General features: G+C 34.5%; 1 protein-coding gene across 5 annotated transcripts in view; it reads left to right on the top strand.

Moving 5' to 3' along the window:
• The window catches only part of LOC149808534 (uncharacterized), a 185,706-nt gene extending 166,385 nt beyond the window's left edge, over positions 1–19,321 (top strand). For 4 of the 5 annotated variants that reach the window (XM_089978672.1, XM_089978692.1, XM_089978701.1 and 1 more), the window contains 2 exons: positions 7,120–7,442; positions 11,481–19,321. In XM_089978672.1, coding sequence (XP_089834798.1) covers positions 7,120–7,442; positions 11,481–11,569 — 412 coding nt within the window. In that variant the 3' untranslated portion in view covers positions 11,570–19,321. The remainder of the gene's footprint in view (positions 1–7,119; positions 7,443–11,480) is intronic. The other variant, XM_089978707.1, reaches the window with a different exon arrangement.
• Positions 19,322–19,550: the final 229 nt, after the last annotated feature.

Consider the following 19,550-nt stretch of genomic DNA (forward strand, 5'->3'; position numbering starts at 1 on the left):
CTGTTCCCTTCATATCTGCATGGAAAGAGATTATCATGCTGAGGAGTTTTGGGGGGCAACCGATCTTACTCAGAAGTTCAAAAAGGTCTTTTTGAACTTCACACATTAACACATACACAACTTGACTATTGCAAATTATATTTTACAAGCATTTTTCTATGCATAAGTAGATGATTTTATTACATTATATGAATGTGTATATGGTCTTATTACAATATATGAATGCATACATGGTCTTATTACAATATATGCATGCATACATAATCTTATTACAATATATGCATGTGTACATGATCTTATTACAATGTATGCATATATACATGGTCTTATTACAATATATATATGTACATGATCTTATTACAATATATGTATGTGTACATGATCTTATTACAATATTTGCATGCCTACATGATCTTATTACAATATATGCATGTGTACATGATCTTATTACAATATATGCATATGTACATGTACATGATCTTGTTACAATATATGCATATGTACATGATCTTATTACAATATATGTACATGTACATGATCTTATTACAATATATGCATATGTACATGATCTTATTACAATATATGCATATGTACATCATCTTATTACAATATATGCATATGTACATTATCTTATTACATTTGCATGCTATTTAAAAAGCTTTTTAATCTTTTGCATGTTTTGAATTTTGAACTTCTTGATAAATTAGTAAGTATGATGGAAACTACTTGACTAAAGTAAAGTGGTATACATAATGATGTGCATTTAAAATTTGCCTTTTTATATTCCTTTTTCGCCATTTAAATAATTTTGTTTTTATCAGGTACCAACCAAATGTAAGCAGGGCTCAGGAAAACAACTCATCATCTTGGTTATTTGCCAAGCAAAACGTTACTGCTTACTCATCCCTAAGCCAAGTAGATACAAGTTCACACCTGAAGAATATACATGCATGCATTTCTACTTTTAACAAGCTCTGAAGCTCAGCATTGATTAACAATCTCATACACATAAATTATTGATTACTTTTTATTTTTCCTACTTTTCAGAGGAAGCTCACTTTTATTTTTATACATGTACCTGATGCAGACTAAATGGATTCCGATCATAAAAGTATTATTTTTAGAGTGAAGATGGCAGGTCCTATCTAGTATCAAACTTGCATCAGTTGCCAGTGCCGTGGTAGTACTGACATGGATGGGTATCTTTTGCAACTCACTCAACCCAGGGAGTGCATGGGCAAACATTTCATGAGCCCAGCATAAGTCAGTTCTTTTTCTTTTTAATCATTCTTTTTTATATGATACAGACCTTTTTATGGCAGCTTGATAAAATTTAAAAGTCATTTTCTAAAAACTTTTATTTGAACATGTGCAGTTTTAACAGAGTAAAAATTGAAAAACTTCTATAAATTTAAATAAGTTACATCCATTTTATATAAATTTTAATAGTAATACTTGTTCCTAGTGATACATCCTGTGGTTTAGTAGATGGCAATGTTCCTAATTCAGGTGTGAGAGAGTCTCAGTATAAAAACAGCTTTTGATTTTTAAAAAGCATGTTTTCTAAGTCAAAATGTACTCAAATTCAATTAAGGAATGTTCATAAGTGAACCTTGAAAAAATAAATTTCATCCAGAAAAAAGTAAAGAAAAGAACTGGAAATGTTTGGTTCAAAAGGCAAGGGAACCCTGATTTAAGGAAGAGTTACTCAGATAAACCAAAACTAGGTCACTATTACCAAATTTGCATGCATGAGTGACTTGTATTTTCAACTGTTTGTTCATTACACCCTCAACATCATGGACCCTTTTTTGCCCATAATCCTGAAACTTGGTAAGTGGATACATCTAAGTAAAAGTAATTAACCACACAACATAGGGTCAGTGTGATCCAGTTTTCATTCTCAAGTGGCTTTTGTATTTTTAGCTGTACATTTGTTTTACCTTGTATGTATTGGACACTGTTTCATCTACACTCATGAAAATTGTTACTTGATACATCTTAATAAAGCTGAACCATTCCAAAACTAGGTCATTTTGAACCTTGTGGCTTTTGTATTTTTAGCTGTACATTTGTTTTATCTGGTATGTATTGGACACTGTTTCATCTACACTCATGAAAATTGTTACTTGATGCATCTTAATAAAGCTGAACCATTCCAAAACTAGGTCATTTTGAACCTTGTGGCTTTTGTATTTTTAGCTGTTCATTTGTTTTACCTGGTATGTCTTGGACACTGTTTCATCTACACTCATGAAAATTGTTACTTGATGCATCTTAATAACACTGAACTATTCCAAAGCTAGGTTATTTTGAACCTTGAGTGAGTTTTGTATTTTCAGCTGTTTGTTCACTACACAGTTTATATATTGGACTTGATGTAACCTACACTTATGAAATTGATATGTAGATACATGTCAGTGAAAGAACTTAGCCATACCATGAAAGTGGGTATGTTGAGGCATATCAAGGATGGTAACTTATTCATTCCGACACTAGGCCAAAGTAGCCTAATTTACACTTGAATAACCTTTGTATTTTCATCTAACTGTTCACTACATCCTCAATACCTTGAACCCTAATTCACCTACACTTTATGTGGATTTGTCTTAAGCAGAGCAAATACAGCTATACAAAAGTAGGTCATTGTAACCTATTTTTCAGAAAAGTGTTTCTGGTATTCCCCCGTGTTTGTCAGTCCTTTGTTCATTGATAATTCTTTGTGACCACTGCTTCTCCTAATGGAAATGGAAAGTCACATACTCGACATAGAGTTTCATATTGTGGTATAATATGCCCTAAATGAAAATGGTGCTGATCTGATATCAAACATGGCCACCATGGTGTACTATTTTGAGGATGCATTCATTGCTACTCCTGAATTTAATGCTATACAAATGCTAGGTTTTTACTTGAACATAGTCTTAAATGAAAATGGTACTGATCTGACAGCCACCATGGCTGCTGTGTCACCCATCTTGAAAAATCCTATGACTGGTCTGGAACAAATGGTGATATTGACATGGAGATTTCACTCAAGACTTTTAATAAAACATAAATGATCCTAAATGAAAATGATACCAATCTGGCGGCCATGTTGAAAATCTTCTTGTAGCTTATCCTCATGCATGGATGGACTTGGTCTTCCCTCGAAAATGCTTTCTATGACATTTTTAAGTGAAAATGGTGCCAATTTGACTTCCAGTATGGCTGCCAGTCTGACTTCCATTATGGCCACCAACATCAGCCAAGTTTAAAATACTGCTATAATCTTCTCTTAAATGATTGGACACATGAACACGATGTTTTCATCGATGTTTTTTAATTATAGTTCTCTGTTCATTTACCAGAAGGACTTGTAGGATGGTATATTGTCCCTCATCCATCTGTCCATTAGCACAGGTTTGTTTATAATATTACTACTGTACAAGGAGGATCATCACAAAGATTTATATACATACTTATCCTATGGTTGAACTGGTCCTGAATGAAAATGGTACCAATCTGTTATCCAATATGGCCCCAAAGAAACCATCTTGAAAATCCTGTTACTACTCCTCCTGAACATAAATTCGCTGACATAGGGTTTTCACCAGATTTTTTGTGATGTCTTCTTGATCCCAAATGAAAAGTGTGACCATCTTAAAAACATTTTGTTATTTCTTAATGTTATTTTCTCTTCCTGAGTGGATGGATGATTCATCAACTTCAAATAATGTCTAGTTGGTCCTGAATGAAGTTTGTGCAATCCAGACATTCATTATGCCTGCCATGGTGGCCATTTTGAAAATACTGTTTTTACTACTTCTTCTAGATAGCTGGTCATATCGACATTTTGCTTCAACAAGAGACTTCTTAAATGTATGTTTAATACAAAATGGAAAGTCGCATAGACATCAGGTTTCCAGCTGACTTCAACAAGAGACTTCTTAGATGTCTGATGTCTGTTTAGTACAGAATAGAAAGTCGCATAGACATTGGGTTTCTAGCAGACTTCAACAAGAGACTTCTTAGGTGTCTGTTTAGTACAAAATGGAAAGTTGCATAGACATTGGGTTTCCAGCAGATTTCCTATGAAGTCTTGTTGGTCCTATATGAAAATGATGTCAATCTGATTTCAGTATGTCCATAGTAGGTAACTTGAAAATCTTGTTATTATTGAAGAATATCAGAGATAGTTTCAACACTGAGCAGTGAAAGGAAGAAATGGTCTTATCTTGAATTCCTGGAAATTCTTCACAGCCAGTGGAGTATGTCCCTTTGAGGGACCCTTGTTATTTTATGTAATTTGTCCACAATGAAAATGTGGTAGATATGATCTTCCAGTTTGGATGCCAAAGTAGTTAGGATAAAAAGCCCAGATTGGATATTCATACATTCCATTGTTTAAATGAGGCTGATAGAAACTTTCAAAATTGTTGGCTTTGTGGCCTTCTTGCAAATCTTATAGCTACTGTTCCTGATTAAATGGTTATGATATCATATGTTTTTCAGCAAAAAGCTTTAGTAGAATGTAGCAGTTATTAATGAAAATGGTCATAATATGTCCATCATTGCAACTGTTGTTGTCATCATAGAAATCTTGATATCACAACACATTTTTTGAAATAATGATGCCATTGAATGAATAGATACTAGCAAAAAGTGCAAAATATCAACAAGCATTCTCATTTTAGAAAGAAAGTGAAAGTATGAGTTAAAAGATGGCGAGTCCTTTGATCACTGCTGAGACATTTTATTTAAGAAAAATTATAATAAACATATTAAGTTACACGTTCTACAGCAGTGGGTAAATGGAATGGATGGATAGTGGCACTTACAGCCAGATTTTTAATGGATAATGACACTTGCAACCAGATGTTTAACGGATGGATAGTGACACTTACAGCCAGATGTTTAATGGATGAATAGTGAGTGACACTTACAGCCAGATGTTTAATGGATGGATAGTGACACTTACAGCCAGATGTTTAAAGGATGGGTTTAAAGGATGGATAGTGACACTTACAGCCAGATGTTTAATGGATGGATTGTGACACTTACAGCCAGATGTTTAAAGGATGGATAGTGACACTTACAGCCAGATGTTTAAAGGATGGATAGTGACACTTGCAGCCAGATGTTTAATGGATGGATAGTGACACTTGCAGCCAGATCTTTAATGGATGGATAGTGACACTTACAGCCAGATGTTTAATGGATGGATAGTGACACTTACAGCCAGATGTTTAATGGATGGATAGTGACACTTACAGCCAGATGTTTAAAGGATGGATAGTGACACAGCCAGATGTTTAAAGGATGGATAGTGACACTTACAGCCAGATGTTTAATGGATGGATTGTGACACTTACAGCCAGATGTTTAATGGATGGATAATGACACTTACAGCCAGATGTTTAAAGGATGGATAGTGACACTTACAGCCAGATGTTTAAAGGATGGATAGTGACAGTTACAGCCAGATGTTTAATGGATGGATTGTGACACTTGCAGCCAGATGTTTAATGGATGGATAGTGACACTTACAGCCAGATGTTTAAAGGATGGATAGTGACACTTGCAGCCAGATGTTTAATGGATGGATAGTGACACTTACAGCCAGATGTTTAATGGATGGATAGTGACACTTGCAGCCAGATGTTTAATGGATGGATAGTGACACTTACAGCCAGATGTTTAAAGGATGGATAGTGACACTTGCAGCCAGATGTTTAATGGATGGATAGTGACACTTACAGCCAGATGTTTAATGGATGGATAGTGACACTTTCAGCCAGATGTTTAATGGATGGATAGTGACACTTGCAGCCAGATGTTTAATGGATGGATGGTGACACTTACAGCCAGATGTTTTTACACAGATTTTATTAGAATGCTTTTAAACCACAATGAGGATTCGTAATTTTTGAAAATAACATTAATATAAGTTTTAGCATGCTGATTTCACAACACGCCTGATTTTAGTGCTAATTTTGGACCACAAGAGCTTATGTGAAGGTCTGATGTTCATCATCCATTGTTCATCCATCCATTTGTTCAAATTTGTTATTGCTACTCTGAAGCTACGTGGAGAATTTTTAGAAAACTTCACAGAATCATTCATCCCATTGTCTAGCTGTTCCTAAATGAAAATGGTCCCACTCACATATCCAATATGGCCACCACAAGTCATCTTGAAAATCCTGTTATTGCTGCTTCTTGTTGACTGGTCATATCGATAATATGCTTTGATCAAAAGACTTCTAATGATATCTTATTTGTCCTAAAAACATGTCAGTCGGACATCCAGTATGTCCACTTTAGCAGCTAATTTTAAAATTGAATTATTTCTTCAAAAAAATCATCATCAGAGATGGTTTCAACACTCAGCCTTAAAAGGTATAAATGGTCTTATTTTGAATTCCTGGAAATTCTTTTCAGCTAGTAGAGCATCCTTCCTTTGAGAGACTCATGTCAGATGAAAATATAAAATTAAAAATAATTAGTTATCCCTTGCATACCTTACATGTAATTATCACTCGTATCCATACGGTCCCTCTCTAGAAATATAAGGACACTTTCAACTTAGATCTGGCAGTCGTTAGGTTAGTATCAAGACAGTATTGTTTATAGAGTTACATAAGCTTATATTTAGATGTGTCATCTACACCTTTCAGTGAAAATTGGGTCATTGTGTCATATTTACAAACATTTTGCAAAGTTCAGTGATTTTGGTTAACCTTACATTTAACAAATTTTCTCCGGCACAAACGCTCATGGATTCACAGAACTTTGTATGTAAGTGCATTATGAGAAGTAATACAGCCAAAAGTAAAAATAGGTCACTGTAACAAACATTTCATGTTTTGGTGATCTCAGCTTACCTTTTGGCTGAACCAAATTTCTCAAGGTTAGGGTTTGCATTGGAGTACTGCTTGTGAAGTCACATATGATGGTATTTATATGTGTGAGCCAGTGGTTCAGCCCCGAAAACCTACAAATATTGGTACCCAGTGAAATAAAAAAGAATTTATGGCATTCATATAATGCCATGGAAAGTTTTGTTTTTAATGAATCGCAAAAAGGAATAAAAAGTCAAATTTTAATTTAAAGCTTGTATTGATGTTTCTCTTTCAGAGAGGATGACTACAGAGGGTCACCAGGTCCAGAGAGGATACAACCTCCCCCAGACCGGAGGATGCCAGGTGGACCCCCTCCCATGGGTCCACGTCCTCCTCCACCTCATTTTGATGTCAGATCTCCACCACCATATGGCATAAGACCACCACCACCTCCACATATTCTGGATAGAAGGTCACCCCCTCCCTTTGATAGATATCCTCCCCAACCCAGGGGTCCCAGGCCACCCTACCATGACATGTATCCTCCTCATAGAGGACCCCCTCCTCCATTCCGAGATTCCCTTAGCAATATGAAAATGGAGCCTGCTGATAGTAGGGGTAAGGGTTTTATAAAGTAGTGCTTTTTTTGCTTTTCTTGTAAATTTGTGATATATGTGCATGAACTTCATAATAGTTCTTTTTCACATTTTCCTTCTTTGTTTTCTTTTTTGTTACTACCGTATATACTTGCTCATATGTCAAGTCCAGTGCAAACAGCATTGATCCTAATCTGCCATCACATACTGCACCAGCAGATCAGGGTGTTTGTTGATCGATTTGAATACTTCCAACCTACTGCATAGACCCAGATCTGCCATCGGCACATTATGTGACAGCAGATCTGGGTCTATGCAGTTTGCAGTTGGATTTGACTGATAAGTGAGTATATACTGTCTTAATTTGCTCTTGCTTGTAAAGGTAATCCATTCTGAGTTTACCTGCAGTCTGTTTAGTTTGGCTTTTTCTGTTCAGCCTAAATGTATGGTTTATTGCTTGCACTGTTGTTTATAAATTTCTAATTTTCATTTAAAATATAGCAATGATTGGATTACACATAATAGCATACCCTAAAGAATATTGCATCTTTTTTTACTCATCTCTACCTTGTACATTAGCTGATCAATCGTATTTCATTATAATTCTAGAATAATGGTTATCCATCAAATGAATTAAAACCTTAGAAAAACAAAATTAACTGTTACTTAACTATTTACCTCATGCAAGCGCCTTTTGACGCCTCTACTCCATTCACATGGAAGTGCCTTTTGACGCCTGCTGTAAACATCAGCCATTTTTAGCGGGTTTTCATAGCGCCACCTTCGGGGAAAATCTCTTATTAGATACCTCATTCATTGCTGTGAATGACCATTGCCTCAGATCATGTGGTCGCTGTTTATGCTCTGGTCGAAATCTGCTGTTTAAAGTAACTGGGTCATATTCTCCACTCTCCTAAATGGAGGTCGCGGATTTCATTCAGTACTTTTCATGATTAGAATCACAACTATTAAAACTTCAATAATTTATGTAAAGGCTCTGATATTGATGTAGGCAGCAATTAGTTTTTATAAATTATCAAATTCATATGACTTAATGATGTATACGCAGATTTAGAACGTGTAGATTTAGAGTATGAGAAATGGCAGCTATGGTTGTTCACATGGTGTGACTTGACAGTGATGAAGTTCTCTCAGAATTTTAAAGCGCATAAAAAATTTATTCCGTGAAAAATAATTACACAGCTATAATAATCAGACTTTACTCTTCAAGTTTTCCATACATAATAGATGTCTACCAAAAAAGTAAAATGGTTAAAATTGCTGTTAAACATAACATACACTACATTGCTTAACAGTTAACAGGCAGGCCTGTGTGTATGGAGTCGAATAGGTAACAGGTGTTCTAATTATAGCACACTGCACTGGGTAACTTAGCTACCTGTGTATCGGAGGGCTAAAAAGCCATACACTGTATGAGGTAAAGGGTTAATTAAAAATGTCTAGAGTTTAGTGACAGAAGACTTTGAAAAGAATTCAGTGACAAATGACATCTTTTAACATCTAATAATGGACACTTATTCATATTTAACTTCAGGAATTCACGTAAGTTTGGAAAAACCTTTTGGATGGGTTATTATTTTTTCAAGTTTATCATATATATGGATAGTATTTCAGGTATAAGTGCCTTGATCAAAGATAGTCTACACATTTTCTCTCTTCTCTGTGTTTTAAGTGAGGATGAGGACTTTATTAAGTTATTTAAATTTTAAATTGTATTTTATAGTTAATGTCACAAAAGTGGATGTTAAGCATGTAGTAATTGTAGGTTACATGCTGATAAATGGTTCAGATTCGTATCATCTCTTTAAAGCCTTTCATACATTAACCTTGTAGGCAAGCTTTTTTATGTAAAGTAGTTGTAGTAAGAATTTACAAAAACTTCCAGCAGCCTTTTAGATAATTTTTGCTTGGGCATATATGGACAATGCAACAAAACATGTTTATGCAAAGAAATGTTTTGTTAATTGAATGGAATTGATGAACATGTATTTTTAATGACCCAGTGCAGTGGTCTTTCTTGAAAAGCCACCCCACCCCTAACCAGCAGCCAGTCATTTGATGCAGCCAGCATTAAAAAGTGTTCCTTTTGGATGGCCACCCATCTAATATTGTCAGCAGCCATCTAATATTGTCCATCTAATATTGTCAGCAGCCATTCTAATATTGTCAGCAGCCAATCTAATATTGTCCATCTAATATTGTCATCAGCCAATCTAATATTGTCAGCAGCCATCTAATATTGTCAGCAGCCATTCTAATATTGGCCATCTAATATTGTCATCAGCCAATCTAATATTGTCAGCAGCCATCTAATATTGTCAGCAGCCAATCTAATATTGTCCATCTAATATTGTCATCACCCAATCTAATATTGTCAGCAGCCGCAGCCAGTTGTCAGCAGCCATCTAATATTCTCCATATAATATTGTCAGCAGCCATCTAATATTGTCAGCAGCCAATCTAATATTGTCAGCAGCCAAATTAATATTGTCATCACCTATCTAATATTGTCAGCAGCCAATCTAATATTGTCAGCAACCTTCATACAAGTGCAAAAACTTTAAAATTTACCTAATGAATAACCACATCATGGTATTTACAGATAATAATCTTGAATATTGGTTGATTTCTAAATTAAGCAAATTGCTAATATTTGTCCAACACGTCAATAGAGTAACTTTGATCCATGCAAAGACACAAGTATTCTGGTTATCCTTACTGATGTGTGTTCCTTACATCTCAGTTGTTTGTTTTACTTTGATACTTTTTGGCTATTATTAACAGTGAAAATTATCAAATTGATATAAGCTTACTGCTGAAAAGCTCAGGTCGGTTTAGTTTAGGTCAGTGTGTTTTTGCCATTGTGGTATCTCTCATAAATTAGGAAGTGTACAAGAAGGGTACCAAACTAAAATCAATCATGTATGAGTTTTTCTTCCTTTGTAAACACTGAACATCTCATGTAATAACTGCAAACTGAAGTTCTTGTAAAATATCATCAGGCATTGTGAGTCTAGAAGGAAAAGTGAATGCAATTGGTCTAAACAAAAAGAGGGAGTTCTTTTTTTTTGCTACTGAGAAAATTGATGACAGAAAGATTAGATGAACATCATCATTAATATAATTTGCTGTTTTGCATTGAGAAAACAGAATCAAGAGACAGAGATAGTTACAGCCCTGTCGTTCTTGACAAAGTTATATTGCATTATTAATGATCATTCGTGTACTGATTGAAGTTTTGTTATATTGATTTAATAACATTCCTATGAGTTTCAAATGAAACTAGTAAATATGTACAGATTAGTTATGCCTTCCATACTTTATATGTAATTAGGACTCATATCTGTGTAAACCCTTTCCAAAAAGCTTCCACACTTACAAGGCCACTTTTCTGATTCAGAAGAGTTGACCTTATAAGTAGGGTACTTCTGTACCTTATTTTTTATATTCAGTGATATATGTTATTATATGATCACATAACATGAAAGATCTGTTCTCATGAATGAAAATCAAAATGGTTGCTTCAGCAACACATGTAAGGTTTTATTCATGGAAATGGCCGAGGACACATAAATTGTTCTTGCAAGCATTTGGTTAGTATTTATGAATTACCAAAGTTTGCATATATTCTCATCTAAAAATATCCAACATACATAGTGATTTGGTCAGAGTGTTTACTGTAATGGATCAGTTTGTGAAAAAGATTTCATCTACTTTTTGCAAAAAGAGATTAAAAAAAAAGGAATTCTTAATTGAAACCTGCTAGCAGGTGTGGAGGTCAAGGCTGGTTGAACTGGCTTTGTGTAGGTTAAACAATATAAATAATTTTATTTAAGGGTTTTACAAGAAACATGAATGTACAGAAACCATTCTCTCTCTCTCTCTCTCTCTCTCACTATATATATATATATATATATATATATATATATATACACAAAAGGTGAGAAAAACTACAATTTCTGCATCCTGGAGTTTATCAACACTTAAACTTTAAAGAAAAAGAAAACTATTATTAATAACTTGTTTTAATGTGTTGCAGGCCCCCTCCCTCCTCATCCAGGTGGGTACAGCAGACACCCTCTCAGCAAAGATCCTCCTCCTCCTCCAAGACACCAAAGTCAGGTGTGACCCAACAACATCATCATGGCAGAACAGGCCACTAAGCCAAGCAGTCAGTAAACTACGTCTACAGTTTATAAAACACTGCAGTATACTTACCTTCATTGCGTGCGTAGGATTTAAGTTCACCAACTGAATCAGTTAATTTGCCTGGTGCTATAGAATTCTACAAGAGCAAAGTAAAATTTCAGTTAGTCCAGCATTAAGACTCATTCATGACAATCAGGATTTTTCTGTGTGCTACTGCAAAACAAAATATCCGTTTAAGTGGCTTTCAATATCCATGATTGAGATTCATTTATAGTTACAGAATTGTTTGGTTTACAGAAATAATGACTGGATCCACTTCTGATTTGATTTTCATTGTGCAACAGATTAATTTGCTAAATAAGACATTAATGAATTAAAAATGTTAAAATATTTTAACCGTTCCGATGAAGCTGTGGCAGCACTACAGTGGCAATGGCATTGCAGTGGCAGTACCATTACAGTGGCAATGGCATTGTAGTGGCAGTACCATTACAGTGGCAATAGCATTGCAGTGGCAGTACCATTACATTGGCAATGGCATTGTAGTGGCAGTACCATTACAGTGGCAATAGCATTGTAGTGGCAGTACCATTACAGTGGCAATGGCATTGTAGTGGCAGTACCATTACAGTGGCAATGGCATTGCAGTGGCAGTACCATTACAATGGCAATGAAACTACAGTGGCAGAGTCACATTACAATGGCAATGAAGTTGCTTAAAAGCCCAATTATTTTTCTTCTTGAATGTCACCTTGTATGTAGTTTGTACAAAATGTTGGATTCAAGTTTTACAGTAGCAGATATTACCTTGTAAGGATTTTCTCTGCACTGCAATATACAGCTTAGACTTTGAAGGCATTGGAAATGTTGTTTACTGTGCAATTATCTTGTGATTATTAAATGTCATATTTATGTGTTTTGTGTATGTATGTATGTGTGTGTGTGTGTATATATATATATATATATATAATGTGTTTGTGTTGATAGATCATATGTCAGACTCCATTCTTTGGAAAGGAGGACATTTATCAGCCACATTTAATGCAATGGCTGACAAGCATCTACAGTGCACATATTTGGGTGTATATTTTACATTGGTAAATACAGTATTTAAGTAGCTCTTAGGAAATACTGAAGAATCACATTTCATGGATAGTAACAAGGAAGAGATTTGGCATCGAATGTCATTCATGTTGATGAATACAAATGGTAATATTTTTTAATGCTCTTTTATTATGTGACATGTTTTTAGCTGAATTCAGGTGCAGAAAGTGTACATTAAAATTTAAGGACTTTTACTCTTTTATTTTTTTCTTCCACTGAACCATTTAAGACTAAATGGTTAAAGTCAGTATCAGAATAAAGGGGAGTGGTGGTTGAATTAACTTGATTTTAAACAGCAAGCTTCTCCAGTGATTAGCAACATGTGATTTTCATTTACTGAATTTTCATGTTCATCTTCAATGAAGATATTGGTATTTCCATCTTTCTGGACAGAAGACACCAATATCATAGCTGCAGGAAATTTTTTATGGCTACTGTAAATGTAATAATCCAGGATTTCCTGCATTTTCTTATCCAACATCCAGCACAACATTAGATCTACTTTGTTTACTTGTTTTCACCCAACTGCAAATAGCATGTACAATTGGGCCTTATGAACATAGAACCAAATCTTATGCCTAGAGACCAAAACCTTTGATGCTCTGCAACTTTTACTACATTAAAGTTAGAATCATAATAGCTAGTCACCAGTTATTGGATTTTTTTTCCTTAAAGACGAATGAAAAATCACCTAATGTGTATTACGTAAAATTATCTTTATCACCAGGAGAAAGACTTGGTTTAAACCTATTTTTGGAGTCTTTACTGATTTTTTTTCCTTCACAACTTTTGGCAATACATAGTCCACAAGACGGACATGTTTTCTGTACTCTAAATAAATCTACTGAGTTTATAAGTGATTTAAAATCAACTTTGAATTGTGCTTGAAAGTACTACTGATTTGTTCATTAATTAGGTAAATGGCTTTCATTTGAATCAGGAGCATGAAAATGATGACAAATTGCATAATTAATATTCACCAAAAATAAGCATACATCACCTGGCAGTTCCAATTGTGAGTTTTTAACAATAGGATCACCTTGATTGATGCAAGGGAGATAAACTTAAAGGTTAGAGATTACATTATTTCTATTGTCAGGATGTTTACATGCTTGAGCTAGGGTATCTAGGTCAAAAAGGTAAGATAATACAAAGCCAGATCTGTTGGTATCTAGAGCTTGATATTTGCTGCTATGACTGCTGATGTTTTTAAGTGAACTGTGTTGACTCTAGCCTTCAGGTAATGAGCCAGGATAGCTCAATTGGTTGAGTGTCAGGCTTGTAATCCGAGGGTTGTATGTTCAATACTTGGCCAAGCAAGGCCAGGTTAGCAGCCTCAGTGCTCTTTGGAAAAACACTTAGCATCCATTTCCTCTGCATGATATAGCCAATGATGTGAAAAAAGGCTATTATGAACCATCCAGACAAAAACTATCTGACCTGCTGGCACATCATTCAAGAACATATTATGATTGAAGCTGTTTGTAGTTGGATGCTTGTTGATAATTTGTAAACAATGTATAATTTGCCTTTGTAATACTGTGCATTTCTTGATTATGCTAATTTTATAGCTTAGGAATGATATTGTCTGGCTTTAAAGTTGGATATGAAACAGCTGTTCAGCAAAGCAGGCACATTTTAAAAGTTGTATAGATTTTGATGTCCAGTTTAGTTACCACTTTTCAAACTGTCTCTTTACATGAAATGTGTGTGTGTGTGTGTGTGTCCACTTGTCTCTGAAGATACGAGTATAACCTATATTATTAACAAGAGGCTATTTCAGATATTCAAAATGATAATACTGCTACTTCGTAAAATGTGTGACTTATGTTTGAATGCCACATTTGAATGCCACAGGAATCAAAGTATTGTTTATTTCACACCAAAAGGGTAAATGAAGATGTTGTTTATTTTTTAATTTGCAAAAGCACACTCAGTCTTTATGTTGGAATTGCTAGAATGCAATACTGTTAAAATGTATAAGCTACATGGACTCAAGTTGTCAAATTACCATAGTTCCATGGAAAACATTTGGGCATATGGTAAATTGGCAGTAACTTGTCAGTGCTCCATTTCAGCCAATCAGGTTTTACTCTTTATAATCATGAAATTGTACAGGAAATACAAGATTTACTATTTTTTATTACAGAAACCATTCCTTGTAATAATAATTTGTCATGTACAGTTGAAGCTGTTCATGATTAGCTGTACCAAAAACTTCACTGCCCAGATCTATCTATATAACTTGTGCATAACAAATTATTTCAGTTCTTTTAACTTTAGAAATGTACAAGAAAATTGTTATGCTATTATTCACCATTTGGTTAGGGCTGTTTTATTAAAACATACATGGGACCCAGTGAAGGCACTTTGAAGTGGGGTACTCACCCGTGGATGTAATTTAGAATTTTATCATTTTAATATGAACTCCGGGAAATCAAAGTACCCGTGGCACATAGTTTTAAAAACTGCTTTCCCTGGGTACCATTTATGTTTAAATGGAACAGCCGTTTATGTAAATAACTGATTTTATGGAAACAATTCTTCTGTTGTATACCAATCTGAGAACGTCTATAAATTTTTTCTGATGGTAAAGTGTGACTGAATGTTTATGAAGAACGTTTTTCATTTTGGTGCTATATTTGACAAATACTTGTCTGAAACACATCTGTAATTTCTTTTAATATGACCTCTGCTGAGAGATGAGTCTAGGAGCACAGACAAACATATTTATCACGGTTTTATACATTTCACTAGAAATTAATATATTTTAATACACTAATCTAAACCATATAAACAAATATTTGTGAATTAAGAATCAGACCTGGAGATAATAAAACTCTGTATTTCCACTCTTAATAATCAAAGGTGACCTTTCAAAAATGAATGTCTTATGTGATTAGTCAAAACAAAATCCTCAAGTGCAAAAGTTATATGATTTCTGCACTTGTTCCCATGTTTTCAACACTAAAGCTTAAGGCACAACACTGAATAGAATGAAGTTAACTCTGTGGCACTTTCAGATCATTTTAACTTCGGCTTCTCAATGAGCTTGATATGTTTTCAATTAAATGTTGTTGTTGTTGTTGTGGGGTTTAACGCCATTTTTCAGCATGATAGGCTATACATGGCGGCCAGTATTAATGGTGGAGGAAGAACCCGGAAAACCCCGGAAAGAACCACCGACCCACGAGAAGCTACTGGCAGGCTTTCTCACATGCCCACATTGGCTGAATCTTAGACTCAAACCGCCGCAGACAGAGGTGAGATGGCAGTGATCCGTAACGAAGAGCGCTTTAGACCACTCGGCCACTTCAATTAAATAACTATACTCCAAGTATTATATCGGTGGGGGGTTATGTCAGCCGAGTTTCTTGCTCAAAATGCTTTTGAAAATACTTGGTTTGAACTTTCAAGACGGGTATTGTTGTGCTAGCTTAGATCCCAAGGTATTTATAGAATAGAATAGTTAACAGAATGGTCTGTTTGTCTCTCCATTAGAACAAGTTTATCATTGCTACTACTAAAGTACTTGGAAGATTGCCATAAAACTTGATGCACACATTCCATGGCCTGGTTGGTCCAAAATCAAAATGGTGCCAGTCATATTTATAATATGATTGCCATGATAGTCATCTTGAAATCATTCTGTTGTTGGTCCTTCTGAATGGATGGTCAAACAAAAGTGGGGTTGTTACAAGAAGACTTCTTGTGACGTTTCCATCCAATAGAGCATCTTGTTTTAATCTCTCTAACGTGGCTTAATGTGATTTAGTGTCTTGTTACTGTTTCATGAAAGAGCATATTTGTCTCCAGTTTTTACCTGAATCAGACTAGACCAATAACACAGAGATTTTAGTTTATTGTATTGCTACTTTTAATGAATCTTTTTATCACAAGGGTTTGACATATTGTCAACATTTTTGACCACTTGATGTTCTAACTGACCAGATCAAAACTTGTTTTATTGATCTGGTTTCAGTCAACTTATGGCTTTTATGGAACGGTTTACTGCACACTTATCTGATATTCAGGTCAAACAAGACATTTGACAATGCTGGATAAATAATATTAGACTGTATTTGGAATTAATTACATATTGAAAATTTTATTTCAATACTTTCTCTTGTTTAACATTCCAAAGCAATGTAGGTTACCCATATGATCATGTGGTAAACTCATCCCTAATGATAATCCCACCTTAATAGGCTGGCCCACTGGTGATACCAATGGTCATCATATCATTGGGACAATACTGTACATTACTGGTACACTTTCCAAGTGATTGTTTTTTACCCATTGTTCACAAGATTTTTATGTCCAGATTTGCCAAAGATGGCAAACGACTTGTTAGAAACAGAATTTCCATGCTAGTTGAGGTATTTTAATAAATTAGTCAAGGTTGTTGTGTTGAAATAGAGTAGGCATTCTTGACTGATTGAATGGTTACCAAACTGCTAGTACATGTCACTGTTTTTTTTGTCAGATATACTTAATCTACTCATTTTCATATCTCATGACTTCACTCTTGGCAAAGGTGCCAGATTATTTTATTTGGTATTGTGTCAGACTCATATTCCAAGAGTGATGGGTTTGATGGCCTGCCCTGGCCAGCATGGAGTGGCTTCCTTCATCTATGCTTGGAAAAGGTACTTGGCTCAAATTCCATGATATGGTATAGCCAATAATGTGTTAAAGGTGATGTTAAATCCAACAAAGCAAACCAATCACCCAAGGCCAGTATCTTTATGACTTTCATTACCGAGATTGGATGGGCATGCATAAAATTCAAAGTTGCTAGAATCCTGAAACTACATACTTGACTTCTAAATAATTATATTTTATGAACACCTGTATATTTGGTTCTGATCTCAAGGGGAGGATACAAGCTTTAAAACACGCGACTGCAAACTGCATACATCCCAAGGCTTTTTATTGCCTATCATTTTTTATAGAAAAATGCCATTCATATGAAGCACCATACATTATTTGTAACAAAATCTAGTCATTAGCTAGTTATTCTTAAGTTCCCATGGTATTAGTATCATTTGTGAACAAAGTTATTTGAAATAATTAGGTCACTTAATTGTATCAATCCCCAGAATATGTATTTATTCAACGTAAAAATAAGTACAAGATACTATGTATGCTGTTTATAAGTCGAGTCCAGCTACAAACTGCAGATCTGGATAATGCACAAGTATACATGGATCTTTGCAGTTTGTTAAGAGCGACCAGCAAAACTCTGACTTGCCAGCCCATTATGTGATGGCAGTTCAGGGTTTATGTTGTTGGCAGTTAGACTCGGCTTAAAAGGAAGTATGTATGGTAGTATTTTTGTGCACATGTTTAAGGTCAAGCACCTTGTATATACATGCATGCATTTGAATGACATAATTCTTTGTAATTACTTACAAGTTAATGCATGCATTTGAATGACATAATTCTTTGTAATTACTTACAAGTATATGTGGTACATATGTACAAGTTAATGTATGCATAATTTAAATTATGGATTTTTGTACCAGTAGTTTTCAATATGTATAAATATTTTAATGAATAATGATGGAATCAAGTTGCTTACAAGTGAACGGCTTTCTGGCAGTAATATAGTATTAGCAAATAATATGGTTATAATCTTGTTTTACAGACCTACTTCACTATTTATAGCAGTAACATCATAAACTCACATTTTGCCAGATGCCTAATAAATAAAAAAGGATCTGGTGATATGAGAGTGAAAGAATATTGATAAATACAGTTAAATACACTTTATTCATGCAAACACTGCTTGACGTGATGTTATCAGACTATATGTCACTTCGAAAATTTTATTTGGATGACTCATTGGTTACTGCATGTGTCCCTGTCATTTGGATCCATCTGAAAACTGCATACCCCTAGAGATCTGCCATTGCATAACGTGCCTACAGATCTCAGTCTATGCAGTTGTTCAGAGTAATCAGAACAAACAAAATAGACCCTTATCCGCTGTTGCATATGTGACAGCAGGTCAGGGACTATATTGTTTGTAGTTGGAACCAACTTGTATGCAAGTTCATACAGATGTAGATTTCCATGCTTGTTTTATGTGTCTTACAGAAAAATTATTATACCTTAATGATGGATGCTTTTATTTATATAACAGTGTAAGACTAATATTTAATTCTGGCCAAAGTCCACTATATATGTGAAAATGTGTCTAATTTAATTTGTGAGTGCTAGTTTCCTTGTGTAAATGATATTGTAATGAATAAAAATGTCAATAGAAACCTAGTAGACAAACCTTCACCATTCACTAAGTATGACACAGCATCAGTGATCATGTTTGGTCCATGTTTTATCGGCTTTCATTTTCTTACAAACAGAAGTTAAAGAAAGGGATGAAATGTTTTTTTACATTGCTTCCAAATTCATTGTGTTTGTCAGTTTTAGATAAACACATCTCAATCTCCTAAATAGTACCTTAAAGTAAATCAGAAATATACTGGTTTTGCCTAAGGGTTAATATGATTTTACTGAAATTGATGAATGTTTAGATGTGGTATGGTAGATTTCTTGTGTTTATTGAGGATGCTCATATTTTACTGTAGAAATGTGAAAATGACAATAAAATCATGAAACATAGCTTATTTATTGTATTTTAACTTTTTCTGCACTTTTGTCTAAACAGTTTGATGCTTGTTTCATAACCTTTGTTCCAAGGAGATGAAAGGATAAAATTTCGGATGTAAACATACACCAGGTAAAAGAATATGACTACCTGATTAATGTCAGTGATTTTGACTCTCATGGTAAGATTGATTGATTATTCCACAAATTTGTTTGAATTAAAGAACACCTGACAAAACGTTAG

The sequence above is a fragment of the Sinohyriopsis cumingii genome, chromosome 1, assembly GCF_028554795.1.
Source record: "Sinohyriopsis cumingii isolate HCF-2022 chromosome 1, ASM2855479v2, whole genome shotgun sequence".
Classification (NCBI taxonomy): domain Eukaryota; kingdom Metazoa; phylum Mollusca; class Bivalvia; order Unionida; family Unionidae; genus Sinohyriopsis; species Sinohyriopsis cumingii.